The sequence below is a fragment of the Bufo bufo genome, chromosome 1, assembly GCF_905171765.1.
Source record: "Bufo bufo chromosome 1, aBufBuf1.1, whole genome shotgun sequence".
NCBI lineage: Eukaryota > Metazoa > Chordata > Amphibia > Anura > Bufonidae > Bufo > Bufo bufo.
In genome coordinates this window covers 398278140-398299555 of record NC_053389.1, presented here as the reverse complement: position 1 = coordinate 398299555, position 21416 = coordinate 398278140, and the positions used below count along the sequence as shown (strand labels likewise).

At 42.7% G+C, this 21416-nt stretch overlaps 1 protein-coding gene across 3 annotated transcripts in view; it reads left to right on the top strand.

The window, feature by feature from the left end:
* Window positions 1-21416, top strand: part of NR3C1 (nuclear receptor subfamily 3 group C member 1) — a 199968-nt gene that overhangs the window by 137472 nt on the left and 41080 nt on the right. For all 3 annotated transcript variants that reach the window (XM_040406053.1, XM_040406041.1, XM_040406046.1), the window contains one exon: window positions 12801-12917. In XM_040406053.1, the coding sequence (XP_040261987.1) occupies window positions 12801-12917 (117 nt within the window). The remainder of the gene's footprint in view (window positions 1-12800; window positions 12918-21416) is intronic.

The following is a 21416-nucleotide window of genomic DNA, read 5'->3' as shown; positions in this document are numbered from 1 at the left end:
TACCCTATCAAAGGCTTTCTCATTGTCCGTCCCTAAAGGTATTAAAGGTGTCTTCTTTGCTCTTGCATAATGTATAGCATGGAATATCCTGCTTACGTTATGTCTGCCCTCTCTACCCCCCACGAAACCCACCTGTTCTTCTTGGATAAGACGGGGAAGACACTTGGCCATCCTCTGGCTGAGAATTTTGGCCCACAACTTCACATCAGCGTTCAGAAGCGAGATGGGCCTGTAACTACCGTACCTACTTGGGTATTTTCCTTCTTTTGGCAAGACCACTATATGGGCCATCAGGGACTGTGGTGGAAGAGGGGTTCCTTTTAGCAGCGAATTACATAGTTTAGTGAGTTGAGGGATTAATGTCTTCTGGAGTTTCTTATAATATAGGATGGGGAGGCCATCCGGTCCCGGGCTCTTACCGGAAGGGATGCTAGAGAGACAAGCACCCACCTCCTCCTCAGTGATGAGAGCTAACAAATTATCTGCCTCTCCGGACTGAAGTTTGGGGACAGACACTGATTTAATGAATGAAGCAATTTCCTTCTGTATATCTTTTGGGTCTACTGTTTGCAGATTGTATAGTGAGGAGTAAAAAGAGGCAAATTCATTTGCTATTGCTGGGGTCGATGTCAGGGAGTCTCCCTTACTATTTTGAATACGTGCAATGTGGGTCTTTTCCCTCTGACCCTTTATTAATCGTGTAAGTAACTTTGATCCCCTGTTACCGTGGACATAAGCCTTGAGTTTCACCATTTTAGGCATCTTCGCTGACCTAATGTTTAGGAGGTCCTTAAGTTGTATGCGCAATTTAATTACAGTGGGGGAAATAATTATTTGACCCCTCACTGATTTTGTAAGTTTGTCCAATGACAAAGAAATGAAAAGTCTCAGAACAGTATCATTTCAATGGTAGGTTTATTGTAACAGTGGCAGATAGCACATCAAAAGGAAAATCGAAAAAATAACTTTAAATAAAAGATAGCAACTGATTTGCATTTCATTGAGTGAAATAAGTATTTGAACCCTCTAACAAAAAAAGACTTAATACTTGGTGGAAAAACCCTTGTTTGCAAGCACAGAGGTCAAACGTTTCTTGTAATTGATGACCAAGTTTGCGCACATTTTAGGAGGAATGTTGGTCCACTCCTCTTTGCAGATCATCTCTAAATCCCTAAGGTTTCGAGGCTGTCTCTGTGCAACTCTGAGCTTGAGCTCCCTCCATAGGTTTTCGATTGGATTAAGGTCCGGAGACTGACTAGGCCACTCCATGACCTTAATGTGCTTCTTCTTGAGCCACTCCTTTGTTGCCTTTGCTGTATGTTTTGGGTCATTGTCGTGCTGGAACACCCATCCACGACCCATTTTCAGTTTCCTGGCAGAGGGAAGGAGGTTGTCGCTCAGGATTTCACGATACATGGCTCCGTCCATTTTCCCGTTTATGCGAATAAGTTGTCCTGTGCCCTTAGCAGAAAAACACCCCCAAAGCAAAATGTTTCCACCCCCATGCTTGACGGTGGGGACGGTGTTTTGGGGGTCATAGGCAGCATTTTTCTTCCTCCAAACACAGCGAGTTGAGTTAATGCCAAAGAGCTCTATTTTGGTCTCATCAGACCACAGCACCTTCTCCCAGTCACTCTCTGAATCATTCAGGTGTTCATTGGCAAACTTCAGACGGGCCTGCACATGTGCCTTCCTGAGCAGGGGGACCTTGCGAGCCCTGCAGGATTTTAATCCATTGCGGTGTAATGTGTTTCCAATGGTTTTCTTGGTGACTGTGGTCCCTGCTAATTTGAGGTCATTAACTAACTCCTCCCGTGTAGTTCTAGGATGCTTTTTCACCTTTCTCAGAACCATTGACACCCCACGAGGTGAGATCTTGCGTGGAGCCCCAGAGCGAGGTCGATTAATGGTCATTTTGTGCTCCTTCCATTTTCGAACAATCGCACCAACAGTTGTCACCTTCTCTCCCAGCTTCTTGCTAATGGTTTTGTAGCCCATTCCAGCCTTGTGCAAGTCTACAATTTTGTCTCTGACATCCTTGGACAGCTCTTTGGTCTTTTCCATGTTGGAGAGTTTGGAGTCTGCTTGATTGATTGATTCTGTGGACAGGTGTCTTTTATACAGGTGACTAGTTAAGACAGGTGTCCTTAATGAGGGTGACTAATTGAGTAGAAGTGTCTAACCACTCTGTGGGAGCCAGAACTCTTAATGGTTGGTAGGGGTTCAAATACTTATTTCACTCAATGAAATGCAAATCAGTTGCTATCTTTTATTTAAAGTTATTTTTTCGATTTTCCTTTTGATGTGCTATCTGCCACTGTTACAATAAACCTACCATTGAAATGATACTGTTCTGAGACTTTTCATTTCTTTGTCATTGGACAAACTTACAAAATCAGTGAGGGGTCAAATAATTATTTCCCCCACTGTATGTCGTCGTGAGTCTCTTTGGAGGGCTTCCTCTTATTAAGGTTTTCTAACACGGATATTTGGGTTATAACGGATACTATTCCTTTCGTCCTCTGTTTGCGAACCCACGACCCCAAGGCTATTAGTTCCCCCCTAATAAAGGCTTTGTGTGCCTCCCACGTAATGGGTGTGGCTATCTGTGAATCGTCGTTCAGCTCAAAGAACATGTTTAATTTCTCTTCTATTTGGGATCTATGTTTGTAATTTTCTAGGAGGGTGTCGTTAAGCCTCCAAGTCCAGGATCTGGGCGGGGCTCCCTGGAAGTGTATTTCCACTGAGACTGGCGCGTGGTCTGTAACCGTAATTATCCCAATGCACGCTGACTCCACTCTCTCCAGGAGGTGATTCGACACATAAATATAGTCCAGCCTCCTGTAGGTGACGTGTATCGCTGAGAAGAAAGTATAATCTTTCCCCTGCGGATGAAGCACCCTCCAGGCGTCCGATACTTGGTGAGCATCTAGAGCATTTCTCAGTTTTCTGACCTACAGGTGGAGAGAAGTGGAGTCGAGTGGGTGGTCCAAGGCCAAGTAAAAATTTCCCCCCAGAATCATAGCCTCCTCCCTGAACGTATGTAGGTTTTGTAAAGTCCCCACTAACCACTTGACTTGATTAAGATTGGGAGAGTATACATTGGCTAGAGTGACCTTATCACCATACACTGCGTGCAGAATTATTAGGCAAATGAGTATTTTGACCACATCATCCTCTTTATGCATGTTGTCTTACTCCAAGCTGTATAGGCTCGAAAGCCTACTACCAATTAAGCATATTAGGTGATGTGCATCTCTGTAATGAGAAGGGGTGTGGTCTAATGACATCAACACCCTATATTAGGTGTGCATAATTATTAGGCAACTTCCTTTCCTTTGGCAAAATGGGTCAAAAGAAGGACTTGACAGGCTCAGAAAAGTCAAAAATAGTGAGATATCTTGCAGAGGGATGCAGCACTCTTAAAATTGCAAAGCTTCTGAAGCGTGATCATCGAACAATCAAGCGTTTCATTCAAAATAGTCAACAGGGTCGCAAGAAGCGTGTGGAAAAACCAAGGCGCAAAATAACTGCCCATGAACTGAGAAAAGTCAAGCGTGCAGCTGCCAAGATGCCACTTGCCACCAGTTTAGCCATGTTTCAGAGCTGCAACATCACTGGAGTGCCCAAAAGCACAAGGTGTGCAATACTCAGAGACATGGCCAAGGTAAGAAAGGCTGAAAGACGACCACCACTGAACAAGACACACAAGCTGAAACGTCAAGACTGGGCCAAGAAATATCTCAAGACTGATTTTTCTAAGGTTTTATGGACTGATGAAATGAGAGTGAGTCTTGATGGGCCAGATGGATGGGCCCGTGGCTGGATTGGTAAAGGGCAGAGAGCTCCAGTCCGACTCAGACGCCAGCAAGGTGGAGGTGGAGTACTGGTTTGGGCTGGTATCATCAAAGATGAGCTTGTGGGGCCTTTTCGGGTTGAGGATGGAGTCAAGCTCAACTCCCAGTCCTACTGCCAGTTTCTGGAAGACACCTTCTTCAAGCAGTGGTACAGGAAGAAGTCTGCATCCTTCAAGAAAAACATGATTTTCATGCAGGACAATGCTCCATCACACGCGTCCAAGTACTCCACAGCGTGGCTGGCAAGAAAGGGTATAAAAGAAGAAAATCTAATGACATGGCCTCCTTGTTCACCTGATCTGAACCCCATTGAGAACCTGTGGTCCATCATCAAATGTGAGATTTACATGGAGGGAAATCAGTACACCTCTCTGAACAGTGTCTGGGAGGCTGTGGTTGCTGCTGCACGCAATGTTGATGGTGAACAGATCAAAACACTGACAGAATCCATGGATGGCAGGCTTTTGAGTGTCCTTGCAAAGAAAGGTGGCTATATTGGTCACTGATTTGTTTTTGTTTTGTTTTTGAATGTCAGAAATGTATATTTGTGAATGTTGAGATGTTATATTGGTTTCACTGGTAAAAATAAATAATTGAAATGGGTATATATTTGTTTTTTGTTAAGTTGCCTAATAATTATGCACAGTAATAGTCACCTGCACACACAGATATCCCCCTAAAATAGCTAAAACTAAAAACAAACTAAAAACTACTTCCAAAAATATTCAGCTTTGATATTAATGAGTTTTTTGGGTTCATTGAGAACATGGTTGTTGTTCAATAATAAAATTAATCCTCAAAAATACAACTTGCCTAATAATTCTGCACTCCCTGTAGAGTGAGCCTTTTACAAAAACAAAGCGTCCCTCCGGGTTGGCGGATTGTGCCTGAATTTGAAAGGGAAGACCAGTTCTAATTCCTATCGAGACCCCCCTGGAAGCTGATGAGTGAGTACTATGTATCCATGTGGAGAACATTTTCGTGTACAGTGCAGGGATCCTATTGTGCCTGAAGTGGGTTTCTTGTAGGAAAAGTATATCTACCCTCTCTTTCCTTAATATTTGGATAACCCGGCTTCTCTTTTGTGGCACATTTAAACCGTTGACGTTGAGCGATAATACTTTTAAGGACTCCATAACCATATCTTGCACAACTTATCCAGTGATAATAACCAGCCCCATAAGTCTACGTAAGAGCATAAATGCTCGCATTGCCAGGAGTAACTATTAACATAGTTAGAAACAGGAAGAACAGAACAATTATCTACAAAACACAGAAGTACAGCCCTGTCCACGTCTGCTCTCCCACTTATGGGGAGTGATTTGTTTTAGTGGTAACTCAGCAAGGAGCGGAAGTGTACGGGCCGGTCCTTCAGCAATAGAAGGGGAAGACAAGTCTTCAGAAGTGAAGACCGTTCTAGTAGGCAGAGGGAGCCATCTAGAGGACTGACCGCGAAATTCGGGCAGCTATTATAACACGGGATAAATTAACTCTTAGAGCGAGGCAAGATATGCCTTAGCTCTATTGTGTGGTGTTGAGACATGAGCCATATATGCTGCAATCCACGCCAACCGTCCCAAGATTACCTACAGGCCACATGTGGAGCCTGAGATCGGCGATAAGTTTCATGAGCTTGGGAATATTTCTGGCATGCCCTGCAGCACATGCTGGGTGGGTCTAGATGGAAGTTAATATTCCGGCATGCACCCATAGTGTGCCAGGATAAATACAGATATAGAATAACAATAGCTCGTTATGCATTAATGCTGTTAACACCTGATCTTATACGGTTCTAAGCTTAGACTATGTCATATACCATCTACAATAGGCAAACAGTTTGCATATATGTAAGTAAGTAAGGGGGGTCTTCATGACTCCTTCCAATATAAACATAGGGAACATTAACATATCTATGAGGAAACACTAATAGACTCATATCAGGGAGACCTATGGACGATCGAGTAATTCACTATGGGAGCTCCGGCTGAGTTTACAACCTTGGGTGAGAAGGGGGGGGGGGGGTAGTGGGGGGGTTTAAAGGGGGGGGAGGGGAATAGTGCGGGTGAGGGCATGGAGAATGCATATCAGGCGCTGTGCCTCTCACCCCTCTTTAAGATGAAATACCCAAGTCCATGACCCGCTTAACGTGTTGAGATTTAATGCCTCAGGACTCCTCTACAGGACTCTTCCTCAAGGCATTGCTCCCGCTTCTCTTTCTTTGTCTATGTCTCTGGGTCTTGATTGGACGTCCCAGAGTCCACGATGTGGGAAGCAGCAAAGTTGGGACATCGGTGAGTTATTGGGCTATGTTCCAATCCTGGATTTCTTGATCCTCAATTCCCAAGTGTTCATATATTCGTCTAAGGTCCCCGTGTGACCTGAGCACCAACTTCTTATCAGGTGCATTTATGAGAAGTCCAAATGGGAACAGCCATCGGTATAGGAGCTTCTTCCCTTTCAGCACCTCCAACAGTGGCTTCAGCGCTTTCCTCTTGCGCAGCGTGACAGGAGATAAACATACATAGAAACATAGAATGATAGATAGATAGATCCTGATATATGGCTACCGAGGCGCCTTCATATTTCAAAGGGGTTTTGCAGTGGGCTGCTTTCAAAGTGCATTCTTTAGCCTGGTAACTTGCAAGTTTACAAATTATGTCCCGAGGTGGGTCTGCAGGGCCAGGCGGTGGCCTCAGCGCACAGTGTGCTCTCTCCAAGGTGAAGTCCGGAGCTGCAGCAGGCCCCACGAGGTGAGTGAAGAAAGCAATCAATGTGGCTTCTATGGCGTCCGGCAGGATGCTTTCGGGGAAACCCTTGAGCCGGAGGTTATTCCGACGACCCCGATTATCCTGGTCTTCGAGCTGTGTATATAAAGTGTTTATGCGGGTCTGAGCATAGTCCAGAGAGTGTGCCACTGCTGAGCCAAACTCGATAATGGCAATCTGGGCAGTTTCATCCTCTCACCCATGTGCTGGAGGTCTTTTTTGTATTCCTTCAATTCCTGCACTAATGGGGTCCAGTGCCTCCCCAAGAAGCTGCCTCATGAATGGTCTAGAGACCGGGAGGTGTTCTTTTGATGAAGGGGCAGCTGCTTCACTGCCATCTCCGTCCTCCGACTCTGAAGCATCAGGGTGGAACTCGGGGTCTTCCGGCGGCGCCATTTTCTCTGGCTTCTTAGGCTGAAGCGCTGATGTCTTTTTGACAAATTTGTCCAGGTCTTCTTGGCCCGAAGTTTGCTTGATGTGCGCCGGGTTGTCCCTGGACTTGTCTCTTAAAGGCTTGCCCATGTTCGCTGGATATAACTGCTTAAAATACCCTCTTCTTTGTCAGTCCTCGGCAGAGCGATCTAACCTGCGGCCATTCAGCTCTGTTGCCAGGCTCCGCCCCAGTTTTGAATACCTTGAGGGGTGTAGTTTCTTAGATGGGGTCACTTTTATGGAGTTTCTACTCTAGGGTTGCATCAGGGGGGCTTCAAATGGGACATGGTGTAAAAAAAAACAGTCCAGCAAAATCTGCCTTCCAAAAACCGTATGGCATTCCTTTCCCTCTGAGCCCTGCCGTGTGCCCGTACAGTAGTTTACGACCACATATGGGGTGTTTCTGTAAACTACAGAATCTGGGCCATAAATATTGAGTTTGGTTTGGCTGTTAACCCTTGCTTTGTAACTGGAAAAAAATTATTAAAATGGAAAATCTGCCAATAAATTTAAATTTTGAAATTGTATCTCTATTTTCCATGAATTCTTGTAGAACACCTAAAGGGTTAACAAAGTTTGTAAAATCAGTTTTGAATACCTTGAGGGGTGTAGTTTATAGAATGGGGTCATTTTTGGGTGGTTTATATTATGTAAGCCTCGCAAAGTGACTTCAGACCTGAACTGGTCCCTAAAAATTTGGTTTTTGAAAATTTTTGAAAAATTTCAAGATTTGCTTCTAAACTTCTAAGCCTTGTAACATCCCCAAAAAAAAAATATCATTCCCAAAATGATCCAAACATGAAGTAGACATATGGGGAATGTAAACTAATAACTATTTTTGGAGGTATTACTATGTATTATAGAAGTAGAGAAATTGAAACTTGGAGATTTGCAATTTTGTTACACATTTTTGGTAAATTTGGTATTTTTTTATAAATAAAAATAATTTTTTTTGACTTCATTTTACCAGTGTCATGAAGTACAATATGTGATGAAAAAACATTCTCAGAATGGTCTGGATAAGTCAAAGCATTTTAAAGTTGTCACCACTTAAAGTGACACTGGTCAGATTTGCAAAAAATGGGAGGGTCTTTAAGGTTAAATAGGGCTGAGTCCTTAAGGGGTTAATAGACCAACAGAGCATATCAACTGCACCTATACCATTTCACCACTTAAGGCCTCATGCACATGGTATGCAAAAAATGCGGAACCATTCACTTCAGTGAAGCCGCAAAAGATGCGGACAGCAGTCTGTGTGCTGTCTGCATCTGTTGCTCCGTTTCGTGGCCCCGCGAAAAAAATTGAACATTTCCTATTCTTGTCCATTTTGTGGACAAGAATATGTATTTTTAGAATGAGTGGCCTGTTCTGCAAATTGCAGAACGCACACGGCCAGCATCCGTGTTTTGTAAATCCACAATTTGTGGACTGCAAAACATGGCGCGTTGGTGTGCATGTAGCCAAATGGTGGTGTCACACACAACTTTCTGTGGCAGTTTTTGAGCCAAAGCCAGAGCTAGATCCAGCAGGATGGAGAAGTACAAGCTTCTTTATATTTATCAATCCCTCCTAACCCACTTCTGGTTTTGGCTCAAAGAATTGCAACAAGATCTGCCACAAAGAGTTGTGTGTGGCACTACTGCCCTGGTTTATAATATTAGTATGTCTACTCCAGTCCTGGCCTGCATAACTGGGACTGAATAAGGAACCTATCAGATTAATAATTTAAAGAAAAATGTTTTATACTTACCGTCCCAAACCCCCTCCATTCCTTCTGCTACTGTCCTCCCTGCCACTGCAGCTGTGATGTAATGTTTTAGCTGCGACTCTTTGTATCACATTATAAAGTGCTTCCTATCGTAGGTATGTACAGTGTTCACTACTGTCCATATTTCCCAGCATCCACGGGGTCTAGGGAATTATCCCCAGAGGATATGAGGGTCCTACCGTACTTGTGATTCCCTCTCAGAACATCCACCTGATATGTCATAGGATACTTGTGTCTGTGGGAATGGTTCTTGGCATTGTGTAGGCCAGGCAATAAGATGTGAATTCTCAATTTCTGTGTTCTGATGAGGAGAAGTAGACTCTAATGCTTAGATGCTCTGATAGTATGCTTTTGTCCTCTTTATAGTACTTTGGTACATAGACGGCTAGTATACAAATGTTCTTTTTATACAAACAGTGGATGTTGGCTACAAAATTGATATTTTTGACAGAGAATTGTGCTGACCTTCAGTGTGATGTGGCATGCACCTTGCAGTAAGATGGCCCTGGCCTGTAGATAGAATGTGAGTGAGGGACTTTCTGTACATGGAGCTGTATTACTCGTTACATCGTTATAGATGTAGATTATAGTTAACAGGTGAATGAAACTCCTGACATCTAATGAGATCGTTTAGTTGGTGAGATGAGGACAGGTTCATCAAATTCATCATATGTTTCTGAGGTTGTCAGATGGAACATTTCTGAGAAATATACAGGAGACATCTGCCGAGGTAACTTAAGATGAAAAGTGAAATAAAGCCACGCTCTCTGTGTTAATACTGTATTTGTGCAGTTTTAGGTCAGGTTTTTATTCTCTATAAATTCCACCCATACACTTGAATTATGTGGGCGGTATAGTCACCAAAGTCCATATTTCAGGAATAGGTATGGCAGACATGACTGGCTGAATAAAACATGGCATTTAAAAATTGTGGCTTGCAGATGTTCTCCAGTCTTTCATGACTATGAAAATTGGAGATTCACACTGAAGGCATCAAAACTATGAATTAACACATGTGAAGTTATATACATAACAAACAAGTGTGAAACAACTGAAAATATGTCATATTCTAGGTTCTTCAAAGTAGCCACCTTTTGCTTTGATTACTGCTTTGCACACTCTTGGCATTCTCTTGATGAGCTTCAAGAGGTAGTCCCCTGAAATGGTTTTCATTTCACAGGTGTGCCCTGTCAGGTTTAATAAGTGGGATTTCTTGCCTTATAAATGGGGTTGGGACCATCAGTGGCGTTGAGGAGAAGTCAGGTGGATACACAGCTGATAGTCCTACTGAATAGACTGTTAGAATTTGTATTATGGCAAGAAAAAAGCAGCTAAGTAAAGAAAAACAAGTGGCCATCATTACTTTAAGAAATGAAGGTCAGTCAGTCAGTCAGCCGAAAAATTGGGAAAACTTTGAAAGTAAGGGCTATTTGACCATGGAGAGTGATGGGGTGCTGCGCCAGATGACCTGGCCTCCACAGTCACCGGACCTGAACCCAATCAAGATGGTTTGGGGTGAGCTGGACTGCAGAGTGAAGGCAAAAGGGCCAACAAGTGCTAAGCATCTCTGGGAACTCCTTCAAGACTGTTGGAAGACCATTTCAGGGGACTACCTCTTGAAGCTCATCAAGAGAATGCCAAGAGTGTGCAAAGCAGTAATCAAAGCAAAAGGTGGCTACTTTGAAGAACCTAGAATATGACATATTTTCAGTTGTTTCACACTTGTTTGTTATGTACATAATTCCACATGTGTTAATTCATAATTTTGATGCCTTCATAGTCATGAAAATAAAGAAAACTCTTTGAATGAGAAGGTGTGTCCAAACTTTTGGTCTGTACTGTATATATATTGCCCTGATGAGACATTCCTTTTAAAAAAAAAATGGACCATCGTTTGGAGGATGCATATGTAACATGCGGACGTGCTGAGATAGTGAGGTGCTTTTTGTAGCAGCTCTGCTAATTGATGAAGGCCTTGAATGGGGTACCACACTCGAACAACAATGTCAAATACCCCTTTATCTTGGTTGGGGAAGGTTTTTACTGTTATCTTTCAGCAAATCTTTGTGTGTTTTTTTTTTTTGTTTTGTTTTTTTCATGGTGGTGAGAGCGCCAAATCCTAGTTGCTAGACCACCATGGAGGGGTTTCTACCAAGGTTTATGCTAATTTTTACTTAGGGCTCTTTCACACCTGCGTTATTGTCTTCCGGCATAGAGTTCCGTCGTCGGGGCTCTATGCCGGAAGAATCCTGATCAGGATTATCCTAATGCATTCTGAATGGAGAGTAATCCGTTCAGGATGCATCAGGATGTCTTCAGTTCCGGTACGGAACGTTTGTTGGCCGGAGAAAATACCGCAGCATGCTGCGCTTTTTGCTCCGGCCAAAAATCCGGAACACTTGCCGCAAGGCCGGATCCGGAATTAATGCCCATTGGAAGGCATTGATCCGGATCCGGCCTTAAGCTAAACGTCGTTTCGGCGCATTGCCGGAGCCGACATTTAGCTTTTTCAGAGTGGTTACCATGGCTGCCGGGACGCTAAAGTCCTGACAGCCATGGTAAGTGTAGTGGGGAGCGGGGGAGCAGTGTACTTACCGTCCGTGCGGCTCCCCGGGCGCTCCAGAGTGACGTCAGGGCGCCCCAAGCGCATGGATCACGTGATCGCATGGATCACGTCATCCATGCGCATGGGGCGCTCTGACGTCATTCTGGAGCGCCCCGGGAGCCGCACGGACTGTAAGTATACCGCTCCCCTGCTCCCCGCTCCTACTATGGCAACCAGGACTTTAATAGCGTCCTGGGTGCCATAGTAACACTGAAAGCATTTGGAAGACGGTTCCGTCTTCAAATGCTTTCAGTACACTTGCGTTTTTCCGGATCCGGAGTGTAATTCCGGCAAGTGGAGTACACGCCGGATCCGGACAACGCAAGTGTGAAAGAGGCCTTAGTGTGGTTTTTGTCTGCCTGTTTTTGATTCCACGGCATGTCGAAGCAGTAGTGTTTTTCTTCAGGCATTTTTACATCTCCTCTCAGTCTTAAAAAAGCACCATGCACACTTTTGTTAAAAGAAAAAAAGCTATAAAAACACATGTATGCAAAAAAAAAAAAACTTTACTAGTGTTGAGTGCGAATATTCGTATTATTAATTTTTATCACGAATATCGGCACTTCGAGTATTTGCGAATATTTAGAATATAGTGCTATATATTCGTAATGACGAATATATATATATTTTTTAACACAGTACACATCAGGTAATCATCCCTCCCTTCTTGCTTGTGAGCCAATGAGAAGGCTGCAATATCTTTGTCTGAGCTTAGCAACATCCCTAGCAACCAATAGAAAAGTTGCCTAACCCTTACTATATAAGAACCCCCCCCCCCCCCCAGCAGCTATTTTCTAAAGTTTATTGCAGTTATGAAAGAGACAGCAGTGTCATTGCTGTGCTCTATGCTTTGTTTTATTACATTAGATAGTTAGATTATATCTATAATTCAGATAGTTAGGGGGAGATAGTCAGTGTAGGTTAGATTGATCTATAGTGTAGCTGATAGGCAGTGTAATAGGTTCTGCTGGCTATAAATTCATGCTACAGACATAGTGCTGTGATGTCACAAGTTGCACGTATTGGGAAAAAATATGCGCATCATTAGTTTCTGAAATTAAAGCTATTCTAATGTTCTGCCGTGCCAACCATTTTCTCCAGTCTCAGGAAAATTATACCAGCTTGTAAAATGTGGCATAAGAGACTCATGCCTGTATTTCACGCGCATTACACGAATATTATATTGCCGATTTTCGCAATCAAGAATATAATCTCAAATTTGCGAATATATGACGAATATTCGACAAAATGTTCGCGAAATATCGCGAATTCGAATATTGCCCCTGTCGCTCATCTCTACTCTTTACTACGTACACAGGAAATATTTAGCATTATAATACAGATTGAATTCATACCACTTTTCTTTTTAATAGGTCAGCACAATTACCTTTGCGCTGGAAGAAATGATTGTATCATTGACAAAATAAGGAGGAAAAACTGCCCAGCCTGCAGATATCGGAAGTGTCTCCAAGCTGGAATGAATCTAGAAGGTAGAAAAGCAATTCCTTAACTCTCTTACCATGTATGACTAACTAAATACAATTATTTTACTTCCCTAAACACTGACTTGGTTTTGCAAGGTGGTCCCAGTGCCCTACAGTACAAACACCTAGGGCAGATTAATGAAGTTATCTAATAGAAAAACTGCCTTTGTTGCCCATAGCAACCAATCCCAGCCAAGCTGTGTTGTGATTGGGTGCTATGGCCACCAAGACAGGTAAGTATACTGTTTAGAACTGCCGTCTACCTGTATGTCACCACTGTATTCTGTAGACAAGCAGTGGCAGGAGGACCAGACTAGTGGCGCAGACAACGGCATCGGAAAATGAGGCAAGCATACCACTTTTTTTAAGTTTACACCATTCAGGGGCATGCCTGAGATTTTGAATTATCTCAAGACAACCCCTTTGACCAGATTTTGACACTAAGTAGTGTTTGAGGAAATCCATAGTCAGAAAATTGCGTATTTTTTTATTAGATAGGCACCTTCTTTAAAAAAAAATATATAACTTTTGAAATATCAATAGTACAAACAAGTATAAGAACATTTGGAATACCTCTTATTAGAGGAAAAATACCCTATTTCAACTTATCAGCCACTTTGTCCCCTGCCTCAGTTCCCTGCTAAAATCCAACTTGAGAAATTAGATTGACTGTCAGTTATCAGGTTACATGCTGCACTTTGAAGTTTATGAAGAGGAATAATGAAGGATGCAACGGTTTCAGTGAGAGCGAGACAGAGACAAGAGAGATGCTACTAAAAACTATTGTAAGTTTTTGTACCTCACCCCAGTGTGTGAGTCACAGCTAGACAGTCCATTACTGCTTCTTTATGTGTGCATTTGTAGTAGTAGTAGTAGTAGCTAGAAATACTACTGTACCTCACACAATGGCTTGATTCTAAAATGTTGCATAAAAGGACAGGAGCAATTTAAGATTTTTATTATAAACTTTTTTTCCTTATTTTTTTTAAATGACTAATTAAAGACCAAAACTTGAAATGTTCCAGGTTTCGCTTTCACTATAGCAGATGCAATAAACTGACACTTCTGTTTCCTGTAGCTAAGGGTATTTTCACACTTTTTTTCTTTTCTGGCATTGAGTTCCGTCACAGGGGCTCAATACCGGAAACAAACTGATCAGTTTTATCCTAATGCATTCTGAATGGAGAGCAATCTGTTCAGGATGCATCAGTTCAGTCCCTTTTACGTTTTTTAGCCGGAGAAAAAATCCTAAACACTTGCCAGACCGGATTTCTGGTCTGCACATGCGCAGACCTTTAAAAATGCAAAAATAAATAAATACTGGATCCGTTTTTCCGGATGACACCGGAGAGACTGATCCGGTCTTTCAATGCATTTGTCAGCCGGATCCGCATCCGGATCCGTCTGACAAATGCCATCCGTTTGCGTCAAGATTGTCAGATCCTCTTCCGCAAGTGTCAAAGTACCCTAAATTATCAGCTTTGCTGTACAGACTGGCTTGGGTCAACAGAGGGCTGGGGATTTAATAACAGCTGTCATACCGCTGAAGACCTAGATAAGGCAGGATGGTAACTAACTGTACATACAGATAAGACTGTATGAGTTTATCCTGTAATTCCCTGGTCTGTGGTGAAGAGGGCTGTACATTCTTCAAGATAGGTGCCATGACCCCTTCAAACAGCTTATTATTTGGGGAGTCGGACTTGTGCTATTCTGATTTTGATGACCGTTCCCGATTCAGTATCATGAAACTGGCATACCCATTTCTGGTACCACAAAGCAAACACACCCTGCTGGAGGCAGGAAGGATTTATGCACCTTAATTATGTCCCCCACCACCACCATAAAGTTTTGTTTGTTTTTTTTTGTGTTTTTTTATATAGCAATAACATAATTTATTTTTTTTTTTTAAATGTTAAACACAAGGAGAAAAATAACAGGGAGAGTTTATCAAGCCCCCTGCCCCAGTCTTGTTATATTCTCCCTGTTATTTTTCTCCTGCAAACTCAAATCTGGTGAATTATTTTTAATTTTTAAGAATGATTGTGCTTTCCATCTTCAATTCTAGCTACTGTTGTGACACAGTCAAGGCTATAATTAAAGAAACATTTTTCTCATTCACATGCATTTTAGTATTCAATAAATATTTATGTGAAAAAGGTTGTTTCGCACTTTTCTCATGATATCTGCATTGTTATCTGGCTTATGTGGAATTTGTATTTTTAGTGTTTCAGATTCAGAAATAAAGGGATTGTCTAGGTTTTTCTTTTATTTTTCAGTACTTCTATATCTGTCCATGGACTGTGTGTTGTAGTGCATTTTATTTCCACTCATACTTAAATGGTGATGGATACAGCAAGGCCTTAAAGAAGAAACAAATTTTGTTGGACCGGTGTAATGCTCTCTAGTGCTGCAGGGTGATTTACCATTTGCTGGAATACACATTTAGTGCTGTAAACATAGTGGGACCCCAGCAACATGACATCTTGTGATTAGCTTATAATCTATGGACCCTTTTAACAAAAAGGGTTCGTCCAAAGCAGACAACCTCTTCTATTAAACTTGGAGAGTTATTCCCATGTTGCAAAATGATGGGCTATAATGAGGATATGACATTTCTTTATAATTTGTAGTAATGTTTGACCTCTTGGACTCCCAACTATCCTAAGAATAGAGATCTAGCACTGGTGTTGTGCAATGCCCCTGTCACCCAGCTTTGTGAGAAACTGCACTTGACAGTAAAATGGTGTGTACAATGACAAAGTAAAAATTGTAACAAAATCAGACCCCAGACCAGACCCTAGATTAAAGGGGTTATCCAATTTCTTAACACCCCCCCACACACATGTGACGGGCCCCTCACGAGTAATATACTTACCCTGCTCCCAGCGCTTCTCCTCGTCCCTGCACCGCCACCGCTGCTTCTCCCTGTACACGGAAGAGAACATCCGGTGTCGGGGGTGGGGGGGGGGGGGGGGGGTTGCAGCCAATGGCAGGCGGGGATGGAGATGAGCCTCCCTAGTGTCACCCGCGATGCTAGGGATGCTCGTCCCCGCCTGCCATTAGCTGCTCCTCCCCCACCACCGACAACGGATGTGGGGGGGGTTTTGAGAAATTGGATAACCCCTTTAATTCAAACTCCAGAATCAGACCCGGAAACATATTCATTCTCCAGATCATGCACCTAAGTTAATTCAGACCCCATATCAAACTGTAAATTAAATCAGACACCAGAACAGACTCGTAATAAGATTCAGTACCCAGACCCCTAAATTAATTCAGCATCTAGACTAGACACCAAAATTAATCTGACCCCAAATCAAGTCATACCCTTAAATAAATTCTGGCACCAGACCCCCTGAATTAATCAGACCTGAAATCGGATACAAGACCCCAAAATTAATTTGATGACCTGTAATGTATGCCCCAGGTAAATTTAATTCTGATGATGCCAAGACCACTAAATTGATCCAGACTAGGCAACAAATTCATTCAGGCCTCTGGTCCAGAACATAAATTATTTCCAGACTAGTCTCCTAAATTAATTTGACCCTGATCAGTTGAGAGCCCTAAATTAAGTATATCCCTAGGCCAATGCCTTGAAGTAATTTTAGGTCGGATGCCTAAATTCAACCCCTTAGATAAAACTTAAATTATTTCAGACCACAGACCAGACTTCTAAATGAATTCAGACCCCAGAATCTTTAATCAGACTCAAGAGCAGCCTTCTGCCTTCTTTGGCTTCTTACAGAGCCCTGCACACAGGTATTGATACTGTGTAGCGTCAGGACCTTGAATGCTCTTCCACATGCAATGATATGATGCTGGGCTATGTCAGAACCTTGTGTGATGGACCCTGATGTAGCAGAGGGGCTTATGGGCCCTCTGCACAATGGCACCTAGTCGCTACTGTAGCCCTTATAGTTACTCCACTGCACTTTTCAGAATCACAGATTCAGTGGTTCCATGGAGTTCTAGTTGGCATAGCTAAAACATCTTGCATGTCTAGCATATCTATGGCCACCATTAGATATAAAAAAAATAGAAACAAGGTGATAGTGAAATTACAGGTTTAATTAAGAATAAAAGGCCCTGCCCACATCCACCGTCATCCTCTTTACCCATGATAAAGCGGAAAAGCTTCTTTTTGTATATTTGAACATCTTTGTAAAAGTTGATATGCTCATTTTAGTCCTTTAACACTATAAATGGATATAGCATCCTGTAGTGCATTTAATATAAGAGGCAGCAGTTAAAGAAATTCTACTCATCGGTAAATGGAAAGGGCTGATGCTATTTGTGGAGTCATTAATGCGCTGCCATCCTCACAACAGAGAAGGAGGTTAAAGAGCAGCCTTTCACTTTGCCTTCTCTCATCTTTCCAATGGCTGCCTTCCTGTTCACAGATTGTTTCTTATTATGTACAGAAAACTTAGTGGCCTGATTTGCAATGAGCAGCATGTACCACTTTGTACAGGAAGAATATGTTTTTGCATATGAATGAGCATTAACCATAATGCATTTTAATGATTGACGTAGAACAGATTCCACTGAGGAATTGAGCTTCGGAGACCAAGCCAGTGGCCAGACCCTAAGAAGTGGATGCAGGTTTATAACAAAGGGGGGAAAAACACATCACAAGATGAAAGAACATCATTTACCGTCTCACTGCAGTATTTATAGACATATTTTACATAGTACAAAGACTGGCTGTGCGCGCCTATGTCCTTAGATTCCCTTTATCACTTCGTAGGGGAATCTTCTTCTTCCTTTCTCCAGTACATGTGTGGTGTAAAGCGTATATTCTTCTTCAGTAAGGCTAATGTATATGTGCATTATGTTGTAAAAGCTAAGTACTTTTACTAAGGCGTCCTTAAAATTAGATCCAAATGTTGTACTGCTGATTTAGAGTTCGGGGAGGAGGTTAAGAATCACCCCATACCTTGTGTCCATTGCCAGTGCTGCACTTGTGTTTTCTGGAGTTCTGTGGTTAGTCACCAACAACCATTGACTAGATTACTGGGAGTTTACATTTAGTGACTGTGCCAACTGATGGCTTATCACTAGGATCCTATCTCTAGAACTGGGCCACCAAAGTAAAAGGAGAGCAGCCACCCTCTGTTCACCACTTACTCCGCTATTGCCCTTCTCTGCAGCTTCATTCTGGAGATAGGTATGGATTCTACCTCTAAGACCTGCTCCTGTCTAACATGTGATCAATGTCCCAGATGGGAATACCCCTTTAAGACTAAGTGCACATCTGCTCTTAGATTAAACTATTGTGTTCTGATACAGGAACAGTATACCAGAACCGCCAGATCTGGCATATGCTGGACACCATCCTATTCACTATAATGAGGTCCATCTACTGTCAGTTGTGAATACGTAATTTAGCTGGACAAAATACCACTGCAAGCACCTGTATTTCCTCTTCTACTTTCATCGTTGTGCTGGTCCTAAGGTATAGCATGTATTCTAATCCACAACTGCAGTAAGTTTTTTGGTTTTACCCACAAAATCAGCCATCGGCCACTGCGTAAATCAGCTGGAGCGTGTCAGTGGGCTCGTCAGTAGTTATCTGAGCATATGTATTCAGCGGCACAGGTTTTCACACCATATTTAAGAAGTACTAAACATGAAATACATAAGATAATCCCTGCACTTCCTTACTTAAGATTCTCTTTTCTGTGATACTGTGTCTCATATTCCAATTAAAACTGAGATATTTATAAAGAAGTCGTCTTTGAGTGTCCCAGTAGCTCGGTCGGCTCCCCCCTCCCTTCCTTCCTTCTCCTGTCTGGCTGTAAGACAGCTGGCAAAAAAGTAGCCTTCCCCCGCTGCTCTGTCTAAAACAGGACACCCCCACCCCAGAGGTTGCCTGCAGTTATTGGTCTGCTCTAGCTTACAGGGCCATGTTGTTCTCAGTTCCCATGTGACTGTACTGCACATACTCTGCTCCTTTAATTTCCATGTGCTTCTGATAGACTGTTGAGCATGTGCAGAGCACTGTAAAGCGCAGCTCACAGAGGAGAAAATAAGTAGCAGACTGCACAGAGCACTGTAAAGCGCAGCTCACAGAGGAGAAAATAAGTAGCAGACTGCACAGAGCACTGTAAAGCGCAGCTCACAGAGGAGAAAATAAGTAGCAGACTGCACAGACTTCATCTTATCCAGGAACCTATACCATCTCACTAGAACTGGAACATGGGCTCAGAATAAAGATACATCATGGGTAATCGTATGCTGTCAGGTAGTGCAACGATGTAATATTGTAGGAATCTGCACTAAACTGTGAACCTAAAACATGATGTCACCAGCGACCTCACTATCAAACTGTTTGCATAGACACATAGCTGTGATTCACCTTCTTTTCTTGATCCTAGGCTCCATACAGGAGTTATGATACTTTTTCTTAATTAGACTTTTGGTGCAATGAGAGGTTCACCATTGCTGTTATTGCACCCAGGCTCCACTCACTTCTTTTACCAGTCGCTCCCTTGCTGCTTTGCCACTGCCTGGCCCTGTCAATCAAAGCAGCCATAAAGGTGCTGTCCACAGAGAGGAGTGGAGAATGGGTGCAACAAAAGCTATGGCGATCCCCTCATTGCGCTAAAGGTCTAATTTGCATATTAAGAAAAAGTATCTTTATTTGGGAGCAGAGTATCAAATCAACAAGAGCACAGCTGGGTGTCTATGCAAACAGTTGGATAGGAAGGTCGCTGGTGACAGACCCTTTCAGCTCTCAGGAAGCTATGTCATAGTTTTGCTGTACATGTGGCTCTCAACACCATACTTTTGTGGCTCACCGTGAATTTACATATGCTCCTCCTAAAACATGTCATATCCAATTCCCAGAACAGCACCGGTTTGGGTGGCGTCACAGTTTACACGGAAATACTTGCCAATTGATCTTGTGTTTTATGTTTAATGTGTTAGCAGTTGTGACTTGAATATGGCTCACGAGGGACGTACATGATACATTGCTGATTTAGTTTTGCACAGTTTGTTTAGTTTCTATTAAATCGATAGAAGCAAATGTAAAAATAACTTGCACCAAATGAGCAGAAGGGGCTCTTTCAAACTTGCGTTGTTCTTTTCCGGCATAGAGTTCCGTCGTCGGGGCTCTATGCTGGAAGAATCCTGATCAGAATTATCCCCATGCATTCTGAATGGAAAGAAATCCGTTCAGGATGCATCAGGACGTCTTCAGTTCAGGACCGGAACGTTTTTTGGCCGGAGAAAATACTGAACGTTTTTTGCTCCGGTCAAAAATCCTGAACACTCAGCTTTTTCTGAATGGTTACCACGTCATCCATGCGCATGGGGCGCTCTGACGTCATTCTGGAGCGCCCCGGGAGTCGCACGGACTGTAAGTATACTGCTCCCCCGCTCCCCACTACTACTATGGCAACCAGGACTTTAATAGCGTCCTGGCTGCCATAGTAGCACTGAACGCATTTTGAAGACGGATCAGTCTTCAAATGCTTTCAGTTCACTTGCGGTGTTACGGATCCGGCGGGCACTTCCGGCAAATGGAGTACACGACAGATCCGGACAACGCAAGTGTGAAAGAGGCCTAAGTAATCCCTCAGTCAGCGTTGTCTACCCTAAGCATGTACTATCAGTGTAGTACGTGCAGCACGAGACATGAAAGATTTTGATAAAGTAAAGAAATAAGCACTTTGACAGGAAGCAGTCAGAGCAGTCCTCGCTGTGTCCCTTACAGCGGAGTAATAGTTAAAAGTTTAGCACGAGAATGCTCTTGTTTAACTACGCTTTGGGACATTCACCCCTGCCAAGTTCTGGGAGGCTAGAGAGAGAAAATAGAATTTATGGAACGGGATTACATAATTTTTTTTTCCCCTTGAAAATGTGTTGGATTGGCCTGAAGTTGGCATAAACAAGGTCCCCACACCAGTGTGCGTGCTCTCTCTGGTATGAGTATTTAAGGGTAAAGCCTGTGCATGGAAACTGCTTCTTCTCTTCCTTTCCAAAGTAAATATCAGTCTTACTGTATCATCCCCTTCTGGCTCCAGTGAAAAGCATTACTGTTTTTCAGATTAAATATGTACAGTATTTCCAGTTCCAGGAGGTAGAGAAGCATACTGTATTTTCTGGCAGCTCCTCCTATGCATAGTGCTTATGGAACATTTACAGCAAGGAAGATTAAATCCGATCACTTAATATATGCTCCACAATATAAGTTCTGGAAGGCGTTTGGTTTTCATTAAAGGGGTTGTCCCACGAAAAATGTTTTACAGTTTTCAAACCGGCACCTGGATCTAAATTATTTTATAATTGCATGTAATTATAGATTTAGTATAGCCACTGAGTTATTCAATAAAATGTATCTGTATAGCGCCACCTGCTGTTAGTTTTTTCTTATTTCTTTGTCCTTCTAACCGAGATGGACGCACATGCTCAGTTTCATCCTGAGCTGTGATAGGCAGAGCATGGACACCCCCCTAGATACAGCAGAAAAGACACTCCCCTTGAGCTGTCAGC